The sequence below is a fragment of the Vanellus vanellus genome (genome assembly GCF_965231255.1).
Source record: "Vanellus vanellus genome assembly, chromosome: 1".
Lineage (NCBI taxonomy): Eukaryota > Metazoa > Chordata > Aves > Charadriiformes > Charadriidae > Vanellus > Vanellus vanellus.
In genome coordinates, this window is record NC_138905.1 from 214,375,423 (window position 1) to 214,398,745 (window position 23,323).

The window sequence follows — 23,323 nt, forward strand, 5'->3', positions numbered from 1 at the left end:
GATCTTTCTAACCAGCTGTGATAATTAGATAACATTAGATTATCTCCCCTAATTTAGGTGTCTAAAGTTAGACATCTAAATTTAAGTTGGTCTTCTTAGACTGTCTTCGCAGAGACTGTGGAGAAAGAGGCATCTCCAGAGATGTTATCTACTTCCATTTTCCACTTAAATGAGTTTGAAGAAGTTGCTGTTGGATGCGCCTCCTTCTCTCCTTTATCTGTGAAGGCAGCCAGAGTTGCCTAGCTGGGCACTACACGGACAAATTTTAGATATGTAAAGGCAGTGGAAGAAATCCCATTCTGTGTTGAGTTTTGTTGGCTGAATTCCAGTACAAGCAGCAGCTCTCTGACCACCCTTTCCCTTTGCAGTAACAAGTATTCTCCACCTTCTCTCCTGAGCTGGATTTTTTTTTTTTTAGCATTGTTGCACATTAAAGCACTTCTGTGCTCCAGTCCCAAGTTGGTTACGTTTTACTTTTGGATGGTACCCAAATACTTTGCACAGCGCTCTGAATTCCTTTGGGATGAAACAGGTTACATAAATCTTGAGTTAGTGTGCTGTGGAGGAAGGACAGTAGAACTGACTCATCATGTTGATACACACAAGGACGTTACTGCAAAATGGCCCCAGCAGCTGTTTTGTTCTTACTCTTTGCCAAGGTTATCCTTAGGCTGCTCAGGTCATCCCAAGATGGAGCATTGCATACAGACACCAAAGTACCGTTAGGAAAGAGCAGAAAGCATTAACTAGTGGGTTTCTAAGATGGCTCAGTAAGTCAACTGCCTAATTTGTGTTTAATTTCAATGACTTTGAGCGGTATAAGTTCCTTAAAGTCCTCTCAAAACCCCAGTAAGGTGGGTAGTCCTTGAGGACTAGGATCATCATCCCAAGATTCCCATCTTGGGAAACCCATTTCCCTTGACGAGAGGAAATGGGTTTAAGTTATGTCAGGGCAGGTTTAGATTGAATATTAGGAAACACTTTTCCACTCAAAGGGTTATTAAACATTGGAACAGGCTGCCCAGGGAGGAGGTGGATTCGCCATCCCTGGAAGTGTTTAAAAAAAGGGTAGATGTGGTACTCGGGGACATGGTTTAGAAGTGGTTTTTGTCAGGGGAGGTTAATGGTTGGAGTTGATGATCTTAAAGGTCCCTTCCAACCTCAGCGATTCTGTGATTCTATGATCTTTAACTGTGAGTCTGAAATATCTGGTTCTTTCATTTAAAGCATCCAGTGTTAGGGTCTTGCCATGACCAATTTGTGGTCTTTATTAATGAAAACTTTAGTTCTCACATTATGCAAAGGCTGCCATAAGCTCAAAAATGTGGTTTATACTTTAAAAAGCTCAGTGGACACATTGCAGAGAAAAACAAAACAATCTTCAAAAAAAATAGCTCCGTTCAAATACACGGAAAAACTTCTTTACAGTGAGGGTGACAGAGCACTGGCACAGGCTGCCCAGGGAGGGTGTGGAGTCCCCTTCTCTGGAGATTTTCAAGACCCGCCTGGATGCAGTCCTGAGTAATGTGCTCCGGGCAATCCTGCTTTGGATCTCTAGAGGCCCCTTCCAACTCTGAAAACTCTGTGATTCTGTGATTCTGTGAAAAGCGTTTGCGTTCCAGCACTGTCCTGTCATACTGAGGGGCAGGAGGAGAAGTGAAGTGCTTATGGTCCACCATACCTTCCTTGTGCTCTGCTTAGTAAAAAATGATCAAAGGCAAAAGCAGAAGTAGCTGTGCACTGTCTCATGCTGCAGACACGGAATGTGAAGTGAGGAAAGAATTCTGTGCTCAAAAGAGGAAAAAAAAAAAAAATTTGTGTTCAGGTTAATACTCTTGCAAATTTGAGTCTGTAGTCAGGGAAACCCACCCACCTACCCTTGTGCTCTTTGGAGAGCTGGGCACACGTACATTCATGCTGGCTGAGATCACTGGTTTTATTAAGCAAATCAGTAATGTTACTTCCTCAGTGAAACAACTAAATAATAAGACTGGTGTTAGAGAAGTAGTTTCTATAGCAACTGAAGTTGCTTAAAGATTTGCTAATTCTTTGCCGTGAGATGTTAGCAGATGTTCTGGATGGTGTGTCATCTCCCTCTTAGTCATGTTTTCCTCACACTTTCAAATGATGGATAAGGGGGTTGTCCATTAGAAAACTGATTTTCACAGGCACTTTTTGTATTGTTTATTTGCACAAATTCCTTGGATATCCACAGTGTTCGTTTCGACTTCCAAGACTTTACAGAGATAAAGAGACTTGGGAATCTTCATCTATTGCTTTTCAGAGTATTGCTCAGCTTTCAGGAGAAATTGGGATACTGCATGTCTCCTTGATAGCTGCAGTGGGAAGGCTTAAAGGGCAGGAGCAGCCTGTCCCTCAAATACTCGGTATAACTTGTAGTTAGCAGCACACTGGGGACAATTTAAGAGCGTCTTATAAAGAGAAAAGCGAAATTTCCCTAGACTCCAGCTGCTGGTGAGCCACGTAATGCGGCCTGTCACATAGGGTACAGGAAAGGATTTGTCCTGTTCAGAGTCACAAAACCAATGGGAGCAGTTGTCCAGTCCCTCTTCTAGGACCTTTTTTTCCCCCTTGAAGTATGACAGGCTGGAATTTCTTCCCCTGAGCATCTAGATCCTGCTGAATTTCAAAGCCTGTTGGTCCCCTGGAAAATCCATGCCTAAACCTCCATAGCCCGGGTGAGAGTAGTGGTGCAACAACAAGCGTATTGCACAGGGCTCTTTTGTTGCTCCTTTCAGCACAGTAAACCATACAAGATAGTTGCTGCCTTTCTGACCGGTATGACCAGTCGTGCTGGCATCTGCCTATCTAGAGAGGGCTCACTGGACTCTGGCGTTGCCGAGTGGGAAGTACATATACTTCATCAAGTAGGAGCTCTCAGATGGCACACAGTTAATACAGACTAATGTGGAAAGCAGTTTTTAACCCCTCTGCGCTGTATTCTCTTTCGGGAGAGATATGGGGAACACATACGGTGGGGACTGAGCATGGTAGTCCATCTCTGATGGCACCCAAGTAGTAGAAAAGTACCCAGACTGCACATGAGGTAAATTGAAGATGCCCTCAGTGATTGGATTCCACATTAGCCAGGAAGAAAGCCACCCGCTGTGGCATGTCCTCCCTTGCATGTGTGCCACATCCATTCCCGACATCACCAAGGGAGAAGCTGAAGAGAGCCAAAAGGTGCCCAGGGGAAAGGAAACAGCACCACGTTCTGGCATGGAGCTGTGCTGTACGCTGTCAGGGACCTCTGCACACACAGCTCTGTAACGTGGACATGCCCCCTTCTTTGGTGACAGGAGCAGTGACACTTCCCTCTGGGGACGACACGGCATCGCAGACCTCATAGAAAAGTTTCCACAGCTTCTGTGTCCCTGATTCAGCAGAGACTCCAAGCACCTAATTTTTCACTGAATTTTTTGCAAATATTAATTTTTTTTTGCAAATATTAAGCTTCATAGGATATTGGGAGACTGAAGTGGAGTGAGGCATTGAGTTGAATCTGAGCTTTTTGTATCTAAAAGAGTCATACACGGCTCTAAAATCAGTGTGGTCCTTTTCTAAAAGCAAGCACAGAGAATGTGAAGCAAAAGTAAGAGCCCAACCTTTTCCCTTTTTGAGATCAGAGGGTTTACGGAGTGAGAGTTTCTCATGATGGACAAATAAAGGAGCACAATGCATGTAATTATCATTGTCTCCTTGCTGACAGACATACCTGAAATGGAAAATAATAATAATAAAAAATTCCAGGCCCTCCCAGGAGAGCCTGACTCCCCGCTCTGTGAGTGCCATGAAAAGAGCTTTTCATGACAGGAGCCACGGTTCTCGGATGGAGCATGTTTTACCCAGTATCAATTTCTAGTTTAAAGCAGGGGTGTCCCCTACCTCTGATTTCAGTGGCAAAGGAGGAAAGTCTGAATGGGAGGTGTGTAAGGCGACGCTGCCTCTGCACTGCCTACAGTCCCAGAGAGGCTCAGGCCTCTAACACAGGGCAGCTATTTAGAGCCCTCTCACCTGCCTGCAGCCCGGAGGTTGTTAATAATTACATTACTCGTTCCCTGAGCTTCTCCCACTGCCCCATCACATTTGTGTGAGAGACAAGAGCGCTTACGGCCCTTTTAGATTTTATTAGCAAAGCTTTAGTGCAGCCTCGAGTCATGCAAAGTGCAGAAAGTGTATAGATATGAAGCAGTGTGAACATTACCCAATTTTTAGAAGTCGCACGCTTGCCCTGATATTACTGGATAATTACGGAAAGTTCGCAATTAAGTCCTGCCTTTTGACTCGACAGGTCACTAGCTGTCATTGCGTGCTGGTTTCCTGCAAAGCAGCTCGGTGGAGAGAAGCATGTTTCCAAAGCACAAAAATGTGGCTATGAAATCACAGCCTGAAGCACTCAGGTCCATGTGATCCTACACACGGGTTTTTTCTCATCTCTGGGTCACCTGCAGTTGAAGTGGGCGCTCGGTGGTGTCCTTTAACTGACGTCCCCTTTGCAGTCAGATGGGCTGTATTGCAACATGGCAGTTGCAATATCCGTTGCAAAAGAGCATCTTCTTCACTTTGAGAAGCTCACTGGTAAATACGGCACTGAAAATTTGTCAAACCAATCATCCAAAGATGCTTATATAGGTAGACAGATATAGATATAAATATAGATATATAGGTATTAAGAAGCCCCTTGTGCCTCTTGAATAGACGATGAACACAATTTGTTCTTAGACACTCCACATTTCTGAGTGTCTGGACCTTGGGAAGGGTGTGATCCCGTTGGCTGTTACCATGGTGCATTTCTTTTAGGATACTTTTCTCTCTGTGCTAGAGACTGTAGCTGCGTTGTCCTGGTAAAAGATGCATATGTCATCCTATGTTGTGGAAAAATTTGTATCCATTTTTAATTACCCTTTAACTTGCAGGTACGGCATGAATTGTCTGATCCAGTTTGAAGATTTTGCCAATGCTAACGCTTTTCGTCTCCTCAATAAATACCGCAACAGATACTGTACGTTCAATGATGATATTCAGGGTAAGTACTGTTAGAAAAATGCAAATTTAACCTTCACCTTGTCGCGAGGAAAGGTGGTTAAGATCACAGGACTGTTTATTACACAATACTCAGATGTGTGGTAAATTTTAGAGTTTACACATAAGCATTTAAAAATATAAACAAAAGCACAACAGTCTAAGTTGAAAAGGGAGTTTCCGTTGTTTTGGTTTTAGTAATTTAGCTGCTCACTGCAGCAATGTTGTTCATGGGAGAAAATGGATCATGTGCTTTAGATTATTAAGGCAATTTTGAGAGTTCCATTAATTTTCTATAATTTAGCTAAAACAATGGTGACGTTTTAACAGTTGTGCAAGGCTCTCAGTTTCCATGAGCCAGGTGGTCATTAGCTGATCCTGGCATCGTCCCTCTATTGTTATCCTCCTTAGTACATGCACAAGTGAAAAGGTAAACCAGCTTCTTTCCTCTCCGTGGATGCTAACTCCACGGCAATCTGAGAACAGATGTGGTCTCCCCTAGAGTGGTTAACATAACTCTTCCAGCACCAGAGAGAAATGACACCAGCAAAGCTGGGGCTGTAACCAGCACATCTCCCGTGCCCTGTGGGGCTCAGCAGTCGGCAGAATTGCTCCAGTGCGTGGAGGAACACAAGCTGCATATTGCTGACGTCCTGGTCTGGTTCTGACTTTGTTGTAAACCATTGGAAGGGCTGCTTGCCCATTCGACAGGGACAGGATCTTCCCAAGCGATTACAAATAACCAGTTCTTTTCCTGTGAGTTGTTTCATCTTTTCTTCTTTTGTCTCATCCTGCTTGCAACGTGCAGAAATTTCCAAGGTTTGTTGATTTAATTATTTGTAGTCAGTTGGGCTTATCCTCACTTGTCCTTGAAAGAGACTGAAAGAAATGCCAGTGTCATTTTTCACACGATGATGACTCTTTTGTGAGCAGACTTTCCAGCGCTATTTCTGCATCTGCTACCCTTCTAGCACTGTTTGGCAGCGTATGTGACAGTTTGTTCATATCTGTCATGGCACAAGAGGGAGTAAGACCCCGGCTTGCGGGAATATGGTTGGTCTGACGGGATGCACGGTCCTGCTCCAGGATGCTTTCATGAAGAAGGTTTAGAAGCAGAGGAGCTTAAGGCATTTCAGAGAAGGTGAGATAGATTCTCCTGTACAAGAAGACTCATTAGGTGTTCTTGCCACCAATAAAAGCTTTTAGTGCAGAGAGGAGAGCATAAAAAGGAGATACATTTTTTAATGGAAGTCTTGAATGGAGGAACCAAGAGGTCAAACTTTTCTGGAGATGAACAGATGAAGCCCGTAACAAGAAGCTGATGATGTAAAGATTTATTTTGGATAAGTTGCTCTCTCTGCAAGTGGAAAGGGACTCAGCAGTTGAAAGGAAAAGACGTCAGGCAATGTGGCACATCTGTGGGCCTGGATGTAGGTTTTCTTAAAGGAACTAGAGTGAATTGGAAAGGTTTCTTAGTGAATTGGAACGGTTTCTTAGATAGACAGAGAGAAGAGAAAAAGGATATTAAAGCAAAACTGAAGATTCTGAGTGGGAAGGAGGAGACTATTTTATAGGGTCTTTTTGGCCATAGGTCATAGCTAAATGCCTTAGACTGTTCCTGGAAATGACTCTCGGAGGGGCAAACCACATGTCAGAGGATGCCGTAAAACAGCTTTGCCATAAAGTGGACCTTGTTTGCTTCTCCCCAGTTAGATGTCTGGCACGGTGCATGGGAGATGTCAAGTCCCCTGAAAATTCCCCAGAGTCCCACTTGTTAAAACAATAGGATTTTATCTCTTAGAAAACTCCCTTATATTCTCAAATAAAGCATCTAGCTGGCACTGGTTTCACATTGGTAGATAAGAAAAGAAATCCTGCTGATTTTTTGCACGAACAAGAGATGAGTCAAGGGAAGCAAGCCACTGTTTCAGGCTTTTTTATGTAGCTGTCAGAAAGAAAAAGCGATTCCAAGCCAGGGTCGTAGTTGGAAATGAGTTTTGAGGACCTTCGGGAAGCTGAAGTAACTTGTATCTGCTCAGTTAACTCTTGGAGTCATGTCAGAGATTAATGGAGTTGCAGCTGGCATGAATAGTCTGATTTACCCACCCTAATGTACCCCTCTGTATCCCCAGGTGATCCGAGAAAGGTAGGAAGTGCCATTTCCTCACTTACACCCTCCTGTTCTTTGGGTTTGCCTCAGGCTCTCTCTTTTCTAACGTGTTGGTGTTTCGTGCCTTGCCTACTTAAAAAAGTGGGAGAGTTCAATGCAAATTGTGTTTTCAATGATTAATGAATGAGAATTATACAAAGCCTTGTTTAAGCAGCCCCGATTCATTTTACTCAAGTCAGGCAGGAACAGACTTCCTGAAGCCTGAATTATCCGGCATGTTAGAGCCAGCGTTGTTTTAAGTATATTGATTTAAAAACACTTCTTAGGCGCAGTGCCTCAGCTATAATCGTTTAAAGTCATTGCCCGTTGGTTAGTGGGACTCTGAATGCAGCGTGCCCACCCACCCACACACCCACACACACACACAGAGGTGAGGTGTGGAAAGAAAGTATATATTACTCCACTTAATCTCCCGTAGGCCTCCTTCTTGCTGCCCCAGGGCCTACAGAAAGCAGTTTTCAATATTAACGCCTACTTTTGGTTTTTGTCACACAAATTACTGTATTGCCAAACCCATCCTAACCCCACAGAATTAAAATGACTCAGACCCCTTCCAGTTCGAGCTGATGCTGAGTGGGATGCCTGCCAGGTACCACAAACTGGGACGAGGCGATTGCTCTTATTCCGAAAGCCATTAGCCTGGGAGCTCGCAGGAGCTGGCTCGCAGTGCCCGCGCGTGGGAGCTCCCCATTAAGGCAGTGCTTCTCCTTCCTTTATGGGGGTGATGACATCAGTCCTTTCCCAGCTCTGTCTGGGTTCATGCAAGGGGCAACAGCTTCAGTTTCAGCTCTACAGGAGAAAATTGATTGTCACTTCTTCCTTTTTCCCAGTAAAGTACCAGGGCAGGGGATGAAGCACATATGAAATTGGTGGGACGTGAGAATGCTTTAAATCCTGCTCTTTCTCTTCCTGCTGTAACTCTGCTGGACTTAACTGTGCATAAACAGAAAGCAGACAACTGAAAAGTCTTACAAAGTTGTCAGGTCTTGTGAATCCCTGAGTCAAGTTTCTCTGGCTTCATGCTTCATACAAGAAAATACATGAAATCACTGAAGAGGTTAGTTTGGAAGGGACCTCTGGACATCACCCAGTCCAACCTCTCACTTGACTTTGTAATGCCATTGGCCACGTACCTCAGCATCCTTAGATGCATCTCATCGGGTCTCATGGAATTTGTCTGTTGAATAATCCCTGCTAAACAGGCAGGAGTCCATGGAAACCCTGTAAATTTGCAGACCTAAGGTTCTCAGCATGGTGCTGGGGCTCTGTGTGCACGTGCCTCACCGTCTCTGTGGTACGAAGGCTGTCTAATCCCAACACAGCCTTCAGAGATGTGCACTGAGTAAACAAAGAATCAGCAGGAGTTTGTGCCTGGGCTAAGCGAAAGTGGGATCAGACACATCAACCTGTGGTTAGAATCGGTTGACTTGGCTTGCTGAGCTGGAATCTTTACGCTGCAACAGAGATCCTTCAGTATCATGGTTCAATTATCCGATCAGGCATAACAAAAATGTTATTCACTGTGCGAGTGGTTGAACACTGGGGCAAGTTGTGCAGAAAAGCTTTGGGACTTTTATCCTTCCAGAGAGCCCTAAGCAATCTAATCTAATTTTGAAGCTAGCCCTCCTTTAAGCAGATACTGGACTAGCTGACCTCCAGGTATCTCTCCCAACCTTATTTTTTCTATTAAAAGTTCATTCTCCTGGTTGATCAGTGTGTTACCCTCCATATTCACATAGCAAACCTGAATTCTTCACCCCGAGGTTGCTTAACCAGCAGAGGTTGTTCTGCAAGTTGCAGGAAAATGAAGAAATCTCTCATATGTTATTTAATTAATTGTATCGGATCATGTCATTCAAAAGCCTTTCACACATATGGACAGGGCAGAGAGAACAGGGCACAGAAGCAGAGAGCCTACTGTCTCCTGGTTTTGGGCATCTTTAACAGTCTTTTAAATCTAAACCTGATGTAAGCGCGACATTGATAGCTTCTCAAAGAACCACCAATCTGAGTGTTTCAGTTATATCCATATCCGATTTGAGACACTGAACAAACAGGATTTCTAAAATAGGCTGAACACCTACACCGTGCAAATGAGACTTCCTCAAGGCACTTCAAGATGGGAATTCCCAAATCACTAACCACCTTAAAAACACTCAGCCGTTTGTATTTTCATAGACCCTCCACAACTAAAGTAGTCTACAGGCAACGCACAGGGGTCATCACTTCCACAGAACCTCTCTGGGTCTTTTCCCACTCATTCGAGCAACGATTCCCCTTTGTTGTTGGATGCGTGACTGCTGCTGAGCCTCAAAATATGTCTTGACCCACCAACCACCTTTTCTCGTTATCCTAGCAGATAACCTTTCCATAACCTTTCCAGGACACTTCAGGAAGCAGTCTCAGCCTGGAGGAACACTGCTCCCAGACCTCAGCTGAGGTTGGGAACAGGCTGATTCCAGCGCCTCAAATCTGAGCGGCTTCAAACACTTGGGCACGTTAGAAATCAATCATGTGCAAACGTGGCCTAATTTGCAGGCACGTTTCCATGTGCCGTGTGAAGCAGGCGAAGCTAGTTTTTGGCTCGACATTAACTAATTTCAGCAGATTAAAATGGTACAGTATCTTACTTTGTTGTTTCAGCTGGTGTGGAAAATGCATCAGTAATTATCACAGGAAACTAAGGAAGGCGGGGGGGGGGGGGGGGGGGGGGAAGCACAATAGGAAGGGAGCGCTGGACGATACCCCGCTGCAGAACAAAGCGGGCTATGTCCTGCCAGGCAGCTCCTGAGCAGCACGCCTTCCCTGCGGGGATTTACCCAGCCTGAAGATAGATCTGGAGATGTTCTCACTCCTGTAGGGGTTCACCATTACCAGGCCCTTTTGGACCTGCTGTGCCCTGCAACAGAAGAGGCTCCTGCATTTTCTCTGGATGCTACTACATTAACTATTTACGGGCCAGCTCTTAGACTTGTGTCTGAATCGCCCATTGACTGCCAAACGAGGCAGGTCAGATCAGGCTGGACTCTGGGTGTAAATGGGCCTCAGTGTCTTGGGCTTAGTGGGGCAGGGCCCTAAAGATCTGGCCCTAAAGATCTGACCCAAGGAACTACAGACCGGTTAGTCTCACCTCTGTCCCTGGGAAGGTAATGGAGCGACTCATTCTGGATGTCATCTCCAAACACATTGAGGAACAGGAAGTTATTGGAAGTGGTCAACATGGATTTACCACGGGTAAATAGTGCTTGACCAATCTGATAGCTTTCTATGATGTTGTAAGTGGTTGGCTGGATGAGGGGAGAGTCGTAGATGTCATCTACCTTGACTTTAGCAAGGCTTTTGACACTGTCTCCCATAACATCCTCATTAGGAAGCTGAGGAAGTATGGGCTAGATGAGGTGACAGCGAGGTGGATTGAGAGTTGGCTGCGGGACAGAACTCAGAGGGTTGTGATCAGCGGCACAGAGTCTAGTTGGAGGCCTGTAACCAGTGGTGTCCCCCAGGGGTCAATACTTGGTCCAATTTTGTTTAATATATTCATTAATTACCTGGATGAGGGGACAGAGTGTATCCTCAGCAAGTTTGCTGATGATACCAAACGGTGGGGTGGCTGACACCCCAGAGGGCTGTGCTGCCATCCAGCGTGACCTGGACAGGCTGGAGAGCTGGGCAGAGAAGAACCTAATGAGGTTCAACAAAAACAAGTGCAAGGTCCTGCACCTGGGGAGGAAGAATGCAAAGCACCAGTATAGGTTAGGGGTGGACCTGCTGGGAAGTAGCTCTGAGAAGAAGGATCTGGGGGTCATGGTAGAGAGTAAATTATCCATGGCCCAGCAATGTGCCCTTGTTGCCAAAAAGGCCAATGGAATCCTGGGCTGCATAGGGAATAGTGTGGCCAGTAGGTCGAGGGTGGTCATTCTCCCCCTCTACTCTGCACTGGTGAGGCCACAACTGGAATACTGTGTCCAGTTTTGAGCTCCCCAGTTCAAGAGGGACAGGGAACTGCTGGAGTGAGTCCAGCGAAGGGCAACTAAGATGATGAAGGGCTTGGAGCATCTGCCTTATGAGGAAAGGCTGAGAGAGCTGGGACTCTTTAGCCTGGAGAAGAGAAGGCTGAGGGGAGACCTTATTATGGCGTACAAGTATCTAAAGGGTGGGTTGAAGGAGGATGGAGCCAGGCTCTTTTCAATGGTTCCCAGTGACAGGACGAGGGGTAATGGGCACAAGTTGGAACACAGGAAGTTCCATTCAAATACACGGAAACACTTCTTTACAGTGAGGGTGACAGAGCACTGGCACAGGCTGCCCAGGGAGGGTGTGGAGTCCCCTTCTGTGGAGATTTTCAAGACCCGCCTGGATGCAGTCCTGAGTAATGTGCTCCGGGCGATCCTGCTTTGGCAGGGAAGTTGGACTAGATGATCTCTAGAGGTCCCTTCCAACTCTGAAAATTCCGTGATTCTGTGATCTTCTGTCATTTGGGGGATTGTAACATTTGGTCCCCTTTCCTCTCCTGCTTTTCTTGGTCGCTGTTTTTCTTGTTCGCTGGACGCCATTGCAAACTCCTTTGCAGTAAAGAACAGCGTATGTCACCTCTGTGTTGAGCTGTCGGTGATCTTTAAGTCCAGGCTAAGGAGGCAAAACCCAACAGGAGAACAGGGCTGTGCTCTGACCTGCTTTAGCTCATTGGTATAAAACAGCATCCGCAGGGTCTCCGCTGCTGCGATGGGGATGGGGATGCTTTCCTGGGAAGTGCTGGCGCCTGCCTGGTCGCCTCTGCTTTTGGGGTTCGGTCTGCCCGCGGCATAGCCTGTGAGCTGGCTGGCACGCCACGCAGGCAGCGGTGACGGCAGTGCTGCAGGCGAGCGCTGCAATGTATTTTATAGTCCCAGCACTTTACAGAGCAAAGATTAAAAACAGACACCTAGAGACAACCTACAACCTCCAGTGGGCATCTACTTTAAGATGAGCTCTGTATCTCCGTTGTCAGACAGCTCTTCATCATACCACCACCCTAAATCTGTTAGTGAAGAAAGCGAGTTCCTTCCCGGAGTATCGATGCTTTGCATTTTACTGCTGTTCTCATTGACTTGCTCCACACTATTTCTAGGTTTATTTTCTTAATGTCTCACAGAGGCCCTTTGGGGGAAGGATGGCAATAGCCCGCAGCCATGGAGGTGAAGACCTTGAGCTGCAAACACTTCGTCAGCTTTTTGTTTCAGCTTTGTTGTGTTTGACTTTTGATTTTGATGTATTTGGAGTGGATCTGGACAGTCTCCACTCTGCTTTCCAGTAACAGGCGGAACTGCTGCAGGGAGTTAATGTGAACCAGGATTTGGAAAAGCCCTATGCTTCCTCTGCATCCATAAATTCAGATATATTTTCTTGGCTGCCTTTTGCTGGAGCTGTTAAACTGGTGTTTGCTGTCCCCAGGCCCTCATCTTGGCATGGTTTTGATGGGGCAAAGTGTAAGCAGGCGGGACAAGGGTAAAAAATAAAAGATCAGGCTGAATTTGGCCATCCCTTCCACCTGTGTGCTGTGGAGAAGGGGGAATCACCCACACGGGTGTTGTATGAACTAACAGGCAGCATGGCTGCCAGCTCCCATCGCTGCTGTTGTCGGGAGGATTTGGTGCGGTGGTGATGCTCTGCTCCGCTCAGCCGGCGCCTGGGCCAGGTGACAGGGCAGCGCCAGCATGGGGGACTCCTGCCCCAAGCATCCGCAGTGTCCCCACTCCCACCTCATGTCCCCTGTTTGGCCACTGGCTGCTGTCACACGCGCTACAGCGCTGGGCAGCACTTTCCCTCTTGCAGTCGTGCCAGCGCTACCCAAAACTCCATGTGTGAAGCTGTTCATCCCTCTGTCCGCTCTCCCCGCTCTAAAAGAAGAATAAGGTCCCCGGGCATGGGTGCCTCGGGGCTGCAGCCTTTTCCATCTTAGAGCAGTGTCTTGAAGCTGTGGAGCAGATCCTTTTCCCCTGGTTCTGCTCCAGTGTAGCTCCACTGACACCTATTGGGGCTCGTTCTGACTTACACTAGTACACATGGAAAATCAGCCTCTGAGGGGGTTTCCTTAATTTTTACAGTATTCTGAATGTGCCTGAGTGTCAGAGATTAATTCCTACGAGGATGGCCTGAGTGTACCTTAGTTTTAAATGCCTTTTTTCTTTGCTGGTCCTGTTGCTCTGGGCTCCCCAGAGAGGCTCCTGAGGTCTGCTTGCTATTTTGTGATATTATGTTGAGCATTCACTTTGAGTCTTGGATGGACGGGATGATTCATGAGCATTTTCTTTTCTCCTCTCTGTGCCCCTCCATATCTCACCTCAGATACAGACCAGCCAAGCCGGCTCTTGCTAATTACTTAAGGAAGTAGTTATCTGCAATAGCAGCATTCAATCTCCATGGAAAACAGATAGTCCAACATGTTGAAGGGTAGTTGATTTTTTCTTGCCACAACTCACGGTGAGGGTTCCCCCTCCCCCCCCATCTCATTCTATGGACTTTTTGGAATCGAAGCACAATGATTAGCCAATTCCTTACGCGAACCAGCTGTGAACTCTCCTCCATAGAGATGCTCTATTGTTCCATGCTCAGAAATTGTAATTATCAAAGAAAAATATTGAGCTGAGGCCAAAGTACAGTAACTTTGTTACTTGAGTAATGGGGGTGAGATGCAGTTTGGGAGACGTGGAGGGATTAGAAACACATTGGAGAGAGAGGAGGAGGATTAAGAATGGCAGAGTCCTGCTGTTAGTCAGAGCTGCAGCGCAAGTGCAGGGGGATGAGTAACGGCACACCCAGTCCCACCGGTCTCCGCTCTGCAAAATGCACGCTGCTCTGCAGACCGAGTCCCTGCACCTTCTTTCTTTCTGTACAGCCCACTTCTCAAATTCCTGCTGGTAACATTTTTAAAAAGACCTCGAGTCCCTCTGCCGAATGTCCCATGAGCATTTCCCATCTAAATGGGCTTGCAGAGACCAGTATTTGTCCCATCAGACTTCTTGACAGTCATAGGGTATAAAGCAATTTTGCCTGGGTCAGGACCAAGAGAAACAAGATATTTCTCCAGTTACATTTCTTTCTTTTAAATACTTTCCAGGCATCTATTGCTGCTAATGCTGTGACCTGACACTTACGCCGTCAGACTGTAATTGTTCCACTTTTGGACATTTTCCTCTGATGAGTTCCCCGCTCCCGCCCCCACGGGGACTGGGGGATTTCTGTGCAAGGTTAGCCTGGGAGATGGCGCGTGAGCATGTGTGAGCCTACGCGTAAGGTGTTCGTATTCTGCTGCGTGTCACAAGTTTGGCATCGCTGACAACTGTGGGACCCCAGGCTCTCCCCACTTCTTTGCAGTTCAGGCTGCCAGGGAGCGATCCCTTCCTCCAAACTTTACATGTATGCAATAGAAGTGTCTACAGGTACACCTTTTCTCTCTCGTAAATAACTGACTTTTAAGGCACATTTCGTTTGAACCCATTCAGGTGTCTGCTTTAGCACGAGCAGGGTCATACAGGTTTGTTCGGAGGAGTGCCACCCTTAGCATCTGGCATGGTAGCAAGCCGAGCAGTCCCACTGATTACAGACTCACCGAAAGACAGAGAATGAGCGTGGGCTAGCTATACGACACCCATAAAAAGCAAAATCTAAAAACTAGGCAATTATCTGGTGTTCCCTTAAATTCCTTGGATGTTCATTTTCTTCCTCTGTAATTTTTCTAGTCCGATGGCAGGGCATGTTGCCAGGTAAATACGTTACTCTAAATACAGCTTTAAAAGGCAGAGAGTCAGTGCAGGAGGAGCAAGAAGAAATCCTTCATATGTATCCTTCAGTTGTCTGAGTTGACATGTTACTACCAAAGCAGCAGAGCACTCCGTGGCTGGTGTCCTCCCCATCGACTCCCTTTTAAACTGACTGAACTCAGATGGTCTGGATCTAGAAACAAAAGGATCCAAACTGTTTTCTGAGCTGATGAAGGGAATTCATCCTTGGTGCTGAAGTCTCAAGTGACTTTTTGCAAGCAAGAAGCTTACGAAGCCACCAACCATTAGTTTAGTCCACTTCGTGTTTAAGACATTGAACGCTTGTGATGCACTCATGAATAAGAAATGATGCTGTTGCCGTTCTGTACCGGTGTGCCTGTGCATGGACACCACAGTGCTAATGTTTGCTGCAGGAATGTGGCCACTGCCACCTTTGCTAAACCAAAATCCCTCGCAACCCTGAGGAGAAGGACCTGGGGGTGCTGATTGACGAGACGCTCAACATGAGGCAGCAGTGTGCGACTGTAGCCCAGAAGGCCAACCGCATCCTGGGCTGCATCAAAAGCAGTGTGGCCAGCAGGTGAAAGGAGGTGATTCTGCCCCTCTGCTCCACTCTCGTGAGACCCCACCTGGAGTACTGCATCCAGCTCTGGAGTCCCCAACAGAAGAAGGACATGGACCTGCTGGAGTGTGTCCAGAAGAGAGCCACAAGGATAATCCGAGCGCTGGAGCACCTCTCCTATGAGGAGAGGCTGAAAGAGTTGGGGCTGTTCAGCCTGGAGAAGGGAAGGCTCCAGGGAGAACTTATTGCGGCCTTCCAGTACCTAAAGGGGGCCTACAGGAGAGCTGGGGAAGGGCTTTTTACTGGGGCATGTAGCGATAGGAGGAGGGGGAATGGCTTTAAAGTGGAAGAGGGCAGGTTCAGATTGAACATTCGGAAGAAGTTTTTCACTGTGAGGGTGGTGAGGCACTGGCACAGGTTGCCCAGAGAGGTTGTTGAGGCCCCATCCCTGGAAGTGTTCAAGGCCAGGCTGGATGGGGCTTTGAGCAACCTGGTCTAGTGGGAGGTGTCCCTGCCCATGGCAGGGGGGTTGGAACTGGATGATCTTCAAGGTCCTTTCCAACCTAAACCATTCTATGATTCTATGAAAATCACTCTGAAATGGCATCAATTATTAATTTTTGGAGAACTAAACTTATCTGAGGTATAAAAGCAAAATGTTATTGAGTTAATGGTAACAAAGATTTTCTTTGTCAGAGTAGCTTATATAGGTTCCCTAAGCAAAAGAGGCCATGTCAATAAAAGTTACTTCTCTGCCAGAGTAATTGCGTTGCCACTAGGTTTTCTGCTTGCATGGAAAACATTCCCCGATGCCATGATATACCAGTACATTTCTAGTTTAGCTGTGGCTTATGCACTAAAGAAAAGGCTGAATTTATTTTCTCAGTCCTTTACAGATGAGGCAGCACCATCTGCTGGTTCCACTGTTCATGGTCACGCTTTGCTCATGAGCTGCTCTCGTTTCCCAACCAGAACGTTCACCAATGGCCAGCAGCACCCCAGGCCCTAAGGACCCTGCAAGGGGTCTCACTGAAGCAATGGCCGATTGAAACACTGATGCACTGGCTGATTAAATGGGCAGAAAAATAGGAGATGCTGGAAATTTGGTGAAATCGGGTTTATTAGCCTAAAAGGGTTTGTTGTCTGCCCCACATATGACTTCCCACACAAGACTTGTGCGCTCCCTGATTTCTCACAAAGCTTCTGAAGATGAGAATGGAGAGACCAGCAGTCTAGACATCTGCTTGCCTTGATGGATGGAAAGTTGTACGTCTCACGGCGGCTCTAACAGAGGACTCTGCTCTCCATATACTGGACGCTGTCTCACTAATCTGGGACCAACTCATGTTCTCAATGACTCCTTAATGCTTGGCAGTGAGGCATGATGGCTCTGAGTCAGGGTATCAGGGAAGTAAAAAAAATAGAAGGTGGTGCTGTGCTGTGAAGGTAAATGAGAAGAGAATGGTAATACCATGATCACAGAGAATTTTGTGACAAGGGTGCCCAAGTTCAGACCACCGCTTTGCTATGGACATCTTATGTGACCTTAGACAAGTCACACAGCATCTTAAACCCTTGGGAGTTAGGTTTTAACTTCTGGCATTCTGGGACTCAGTGCCCCTTTGAGTCTATATAGAGGGAAATTGGTGTTCTCCTGCCTTGTGGGGATCTTCTCAGGATTAATATTTCAGAATAGGGAAGGCACTTTGATCCTTTAGTGACAAGATCTAAGAGAATGGTTCCTACCACAAGGTTTCTAACAGCATATCATTAGGTAGATAATCAAGGATGACCATTTCATGTTGTTTCTCTCTTTTCAGGCACCGCATCTGTTGCAGTCGCTGGCATCTTTGCAGCCTTAAGGATCACAAAGAACAAGCTCTCTGACCATAAGTTTGTTTTCCAGGGAGCTGGAGAGGTAGGAATGTTCTTGAGTTTGTTCCTAAATATGATCTAAATTCAAATTTGGAGAGCAATCTTCCAGTGACCTCTTGGTCCATGAGTCCTGGGCAGACTTCCTGGATGCTACGAGGCTGCCCATGTGTCAGTGGGGCTTTAAGTTCCTTGAGGGAGGTCCCTTAGGAGGCAGGGTGCTGCAGGAACATTAAGGAAGCTGGTTTGAATCCTCAGGGCTGGTGTTTAGGGTAAACCAGAGCCTCCTTAGCAATAGAGTCAAAAGGACTCAGATTCAAAGAACTGTAAGAATGTAACTTCACTTTTTGGAGTCGGTCATATTGACCCCATGGCAGAAGTCAGGTAGTCTGTAAGGTGCCTTGCTCAAAGAGAGAGGGGGAAGAAAAAGTTTCTAAAGCCTGGACTATGGACTAAAGGCATTGATCCGGGTCCTGGCTCAGCTCTCACCCACCTGTGGGACTTTGGGCAAGGTCTGTTACTCACTGTTTGTCTGTTCCTCTGTGAAGCAAAAGTCGCTTCTTCTCTTTGTCCACCTGTCCTGTGGAGACATGTCGGTCCTGTGGCACAGAGACCATCCTGCCTTGTTAGTCCCTACCTGGGCAGGAGGGCCAGGCACAGCTGTAGGACCACTAACACACACAGGACGTCCAGGGCTGCTTCGTCAGGCAGGAGTGGGAGAAGAGGACTTTCCTTTTGGCAGTACTTCAGATACGGCAATCCCACTTTGCTTTGAGTTCCTCTGGATTGGCATCGTCACCAATGTTTGTTCCGTGGCTGTGCCTTTTCCTCCCCTCCAGCAGCTGCTTTAAATGAGGGAGACCGCCTTTACCTGTCAAGGTACCACCTCTACTGCTCCAGCCCCACGGGCAACCTGCTCGGCTGGGTGACTGGGGTTTTTTATTTACGGCAGCATCTATAATGCTAAGATCAGCCCCATGACATGGCACTGTACAACCATGGAGCAGAAAGCCTCCCTGCTTTGTGCAGTGCTGGGGGATGAACCAACACACCTCTCATTTAAAATCTTCCCTCCCAAAAGATGATGATACACCAATGAAGTGTTTACATACTGTGTTCCAGGCTGCAATGGGCATAGCTCATCTCATCCTCATGGCCATGGAAAAGGAAGGAATTTCACGAGAGGATGCCATCAAAAAAATTTGGATGGTGGACTCCAAGGGACTGATTGTGAAGGTAAATTTGTCTCCAGAGTTGAGCTCCACTCCCCCTCCACTACCTGCCAGCTAGAGAGGCCAGAGCGGGAAGATACCTTGGAGCTCTGCTCAGCCCTGGAGTAAGAGCTGCAGTTTTATTGGTGTCAGCAGAGCTGTTCCTTCTTTCAGAGGACTAAATCTCATGGTGACAACAGTGCACCAGCAGCACTGGCTGCCCTAGAAGCAACGCTCTGGGCTGGGCCTCTAAAGTGGGAGGATACACTGCTGGCCACGGTCTCAAGCAGTGCTGGAAGTTTGGCGTGTCATATGGAGTATTACAACAGTAACATTGTGCTCTGCTTGGTGATCCAGCCTGGCCCAGCTCTACGCTGCACTCCCTGGGTCCTCAGAACCTCTGCCCTTCTCCCTCCTCAGAATTGAGGAGATTTGTACTACGTGTACAACTTCTCTGCCCTGGCAGCCAGATCCTGCCTCCACACAATCAATGTATTTTGGAGAGTGAAAGAAGCCCCACCATGATGTTACACCAACAGCTTAATGCCTGACTGGCTGATGCTGACATACTGCTCTGTGGAATCTGGTTTAAGTAGAGGGCCAAGAGATGAAATGAACTGATGAGTTACTACGTTATGTCTCCATCTTTTGCTGATAGATAAAAGCTTGACTCCTCTTTTTTCCTCACAGGGCAGAAGCCACCTGAACCATGAGAAAGAAATGTTTGCCCAGGACCACCCCAGTGTGGACACGCTGGAAGAGGTTGTGCAGAAAGTGAAGCCTACAGCAATTATAGGTGGAGTTCCCTTAGCATGATCTTTTCACGTCAATTCAGTTCTTAGGAGAGTTTCTGTCTTTCTTCCAGGGCCTCCTTTTGTTCTCCCAGTCAAAACAAAATGAGCTTTTCTACCCTCATTTTGTCAGTTGAGTTCTCCACATCCTTTGGGATCCCATGGGGCACAGGCTTCCTCTCTTTTGGAGTTGTAGGAGCCCTCCCAGACAGGGCTGCCGAGGGAGGTGCTGTGGGGGGCAGCATGTGGGGCTCTGGGCAGCAAACGTGGCCCTGGGCAGGCTGGGCAGGACGAGGATGACAACAGACAGCTCAGGCAGCTCTTTGGGAGGACAAGTGCCGCAGCCAGACTGGCCTAAACACTGATCCCCACTCTGCCCAGAGGAGCAGAAGGCTTTATTCTGAGACAGGCTTTTAATCTTGCTGTAATATGAAAAAGAAACATTCCCACCCGCATCTCCAGAGATGGAGCCTGTTCCCTCCCACAGTTCATTTACCGATAGAAGCATTCAAGAGGGATCAGCCCAACGCACTGAAGTCAGGCAGTCAAAAAGCACCATCTCACTCTGCGGTTGTTGTTTTAGGTGTTGCAGCCGTTGCAGGAGCTTTCACTGAGAAGATTTTGAAGGACATGGCAGCCTTCAATGAGAGGCCCATCATCTTTGCCCTGAGCAACCCCACAAGTAAAGCAGAATGTACAGCCGAGCAGTGCTACCGCCTCACCGAGGTACTGGAGCTCAGCGCAGGGAAACTGGGTGCTCCGGGTATGCTGTGACCATGACTGTACCAAGGAAACCACAATGGTGCATGGTGGGCGGACAAGTGACAGTGGGCATAAGTTGAAACACAAGAGGTTCAAGCTGGTCATAAAGAAAAAACTTGCATGCTGTGAGGACAGTCAGGAGGTGGAACAAGGTCCCAGACTGCTCACGCAGTCTCTGTCCTTGCAGGTTTTCAAGACCAGGCTGGATAAAGCCCTGAGCAACCTGGTCTGATTTTATAGTTGACCTTGCTGTGAGCAGGAGTTTGGGTTCCTACCAGCCTGAATTACTTTGTGATCCTCTGAAGAAAAGCACTTGCCTCCTTCACCCACAGCTGCCCGAGGTGTCCCATCCTCCCAGGTTACTGTCCCCTGTGTTTTTCCACCCCAGGTGTTTGTGTAACAGTTTCATCACCCAACTCAGGCTCAACGTCACTGAAGAATTATTGTTATGTGGATTGACTTGGGGTGAGAGAGAAAGCCTTGTCTCACTCTCCCCTTTGCCCTCCCCCTTCCCCCGCTGTTGGCTAGGGCAGTCACACAGCCCCCAAATCTTTATCCCACGAGTCCCTCTTCACACTCAATAGATGGTTGATAGGAAGAGAGACTCCTCAGCAAGTTCAGGGCACTTGCAGTTGGGCAGTGCAAACACCCACTCAGTGCTCAGTGGCCCTGTCCACGGCCCTGGCCATGGCACTGTTTATAGCTCTGGGGACCAGGCCCTCCAGAAGTATCAACTGGAGATGGCTCTGGTGGAGATGCCTCTGGCTGACTGGCTGGAGATTTGTCTACTTGGTCACCAGAGTCTCCTGAGGGCAGATCATGGCAAACAGCAGAAACGTAAGATGTCTCTTCTGAATTTGGATGCCTCTGTCTCTCTCTCTTCTCAGGGACGGGGAATATTTGCAAGTGGGAGTCCATTCTCAAAGGTGACCCTGCCCAATGGACAGACCTTCTTCCCTGGCCAAGGAAACAACGCCTACGTCTTCCCAGGAGTGGCACTGGGAGTCATCGCCTGCGGAGTACGGCACATCTCTGAAGATATATTCCTCATCACAGCAGAGGTTTCCAACTGGCTTTTAACTAATGATTTTTAAAAGAGTGTAAAAGAGGCACATACACCTACTGCAGGTGTTTTCAAGAACCTGGCCTGGGGCAATGCGTTGAGTGGAAATGGCACAGCCTCAGCAAAATGCCGCAGCCTTTCCCAGTCTCAGGGAAAGCTCACGCTTCCGGTGCACCTACAGAGGTGCAGGAGCTGTAACAGAATTCCCCTCATTCTTCATAACTGCTGCCCTGGTGCAGCACTTCCATCATTCTGGCTCCAGTTTTAAGTCTGTAACAAAACGTATACACATATGTATTTTGAATACTTCGGCAGTTCCCATTAAGAACTAGTCCCAGCTCCGCCACTGCTGAGGTTTCAGCCACGTATCGTGTAACGCCAGTGAATGTGGTACGTGCTTGAGACCATCTCTATAAACTGCCTTTCTCTTCTTTCTAGTCTATTGCTGCCGAGGTGACAGAGCAGAATCTTGCAGAAGGAAGACTCTATCCCCCCTTGGACAGCATCAGAAAGGTGTCTCTCAAAATTGCTGTGAAAGTGAGTACTCATTTATTTCCACTTTCCATGGCAGGGAGGGCAGGAATTGTCTTGGCATCATTCTTGCTTTGTGGTTTTTTAATTCAGTTTTTTCTACAGCCCAAAGCAATGGTTCTCAGGTACCCTTCCAGCCAGAATTGCTGCTTTGATTTCTCCCATCATTAAAGCCCAAATGTGAAAAATACCTTCTGCTTCTGGGTGCCCCACAGCTCACAAAGCTCTGCTTTATTGCTTGGAGCTATGAGTGCTCAGCACTTCATAAAATCAGGTTTAGGGTCAAATTCAAACATGATGCAAGTTGCCAAAAAGGCTTTAGGTTTCAAATTGCTATTTTGGAACCTCTCCTCCTGTATTTGATAGGGGCCTAAGTACCTAAATACTATTCCAGATCTGGGCTTGTTGTCCAATTGTGGGATTGGTGCCCTGTATACATCAAATCTGTAATTCATGTTCAGGGGACACCCACTGCAAATCCCATTGGCCTGCTAGGAGTTACGGGTGGATGCACAGTGTAGCTGAGGAGCTTAAGGCTGTGAGCGGAGATGGTTAAAGGGCTGCTCTCCTTCTTTAATTGCACACTCCAACCATTTTGCCAGGGCAGGGGATGTGCATTTCCAAGCAGCCGGTAATTGCAGGCAGCTTGCGTTCCCTCACCCAAGGGATGAAGTGCAGCTGACTCAAGGAATTGCACAAAGAGAAAAAAGCAAAAAAAGGACACAACTTTTTTGGGGGCGGGGGGGGGGCGAGAGGGGGAAAGAGCAAAAATACAGCCAGGGCCAAACTGCAGTTGGTTTCAACTTCATAACATGCCCACGTTGTTTCATCAGCTTATTTTGCTTATCCTTTTGCAGATTGTTGACTGGGCCTACAAGCATGGTCTTGCTTCTTGGTACCCCGAGCCAGCAGACAAGGAAGCCTTTGTGAAACAGCTCGTTTACAGTCCTGATTACGATTCGTTTGTTATTGATGATTACAGGTGGCCCCCCGCAGCCATGCAAACACAGGATGTATAAGTTTTTGTGAGAACTGTTTGCTCAATTTTTCCATCAGTTCCCATTGTTCATATCATTGCTGAGATAAATGCACCTCCAGGCTTGCAGAATGATCAAAGTAAATGAATCCAAGTAGTTTTTTTTACTTGCCGCTGCTTTTTCTCTGTGGGAGCGCGTCAGTAGGGAATAAAACAGAGTCCAAGCTGGGCAGTCAGTACTCCAAGGAGAGAGACAGCCCATGGCTGCAGCCCATCCCAGTCAATCAGTGCTGTATATTGCTGCTTGCTTAACGTACTGCCCGGCCCTCAGCTCAGCTGCCTCAGGAGAAGCCACCTGGGCCACCTCAGAAGCAGAGAGTCCCATTCCCAGTGGGAGTTGCCTGTGGGAAGCTCGGAGCCCCACTTCCATGGTGGCAGTTGTGTCCGTGATCATCCCTCACACACAACAGCCACACTTTGCCCGTGGCTCTCTGGATGCGATGGGAAGTGTGTGCGTTGCCCTGGCAGAAGGTGCACACTTGGGCACCGCCACCCTTTCCTGCTTTGAAAGTCCCCAGTGTT

The 23,323-nt window shown here is 47.3% G+C and overlaps 1 protein-coding gene across 1 annotated transcript in view; it reads left to right on the forward strand.

Annotated features, from left to right (window-relative positions):
• ME3 (malic enzyme 3) overlaps nucleotides 1–22,909 on the forward strand; it is a 133,902-nt gene extending 110,993 nt beyond the window's left edge. Inside the window, exons 7-14 of the mRNA XM_082479389.1 lie at nucleotides 4,938–5,047; nucleotides 17,356–17,453; nucleotides 18,530–18,643; nucleotides 19,309–19,414; nucleotides 19,993–20,135; nucleotides 21,059–21,232; nucleotides 21,673–21,771; nucleotides 22,623–22,909. Coding sequence (XP_082335515.1) covers nucleotides 4,938–5,047; nucleotides 17,356–17,453; nucleotides 18,530–18,643; nucleotides 19,309–19,414; nucleotides 19,993–20,135; nucleotides 21,059–21,232; nucleotides 21,673–21,771; nucleotides 22,623–22,784 — 1,006 coding nt within the window. The 3' untranslated portion in view covers nucleotides 22,785–22,909. The remainder of the gene's footprint in view (nucleotides 1–4,937; nucleotides 5,048–17,355; nucleotides 17,454–18,529; nucleotides 18,644–19,308; nucleotides 19,415–19,992; nucleotides 20,136–21,058; nucleotides 21,233–21,672; nucleotides 21,772–22,622) is intronic.
• Nucleotides 22,910–23,323: the final 414 nt, after the last annotated feature.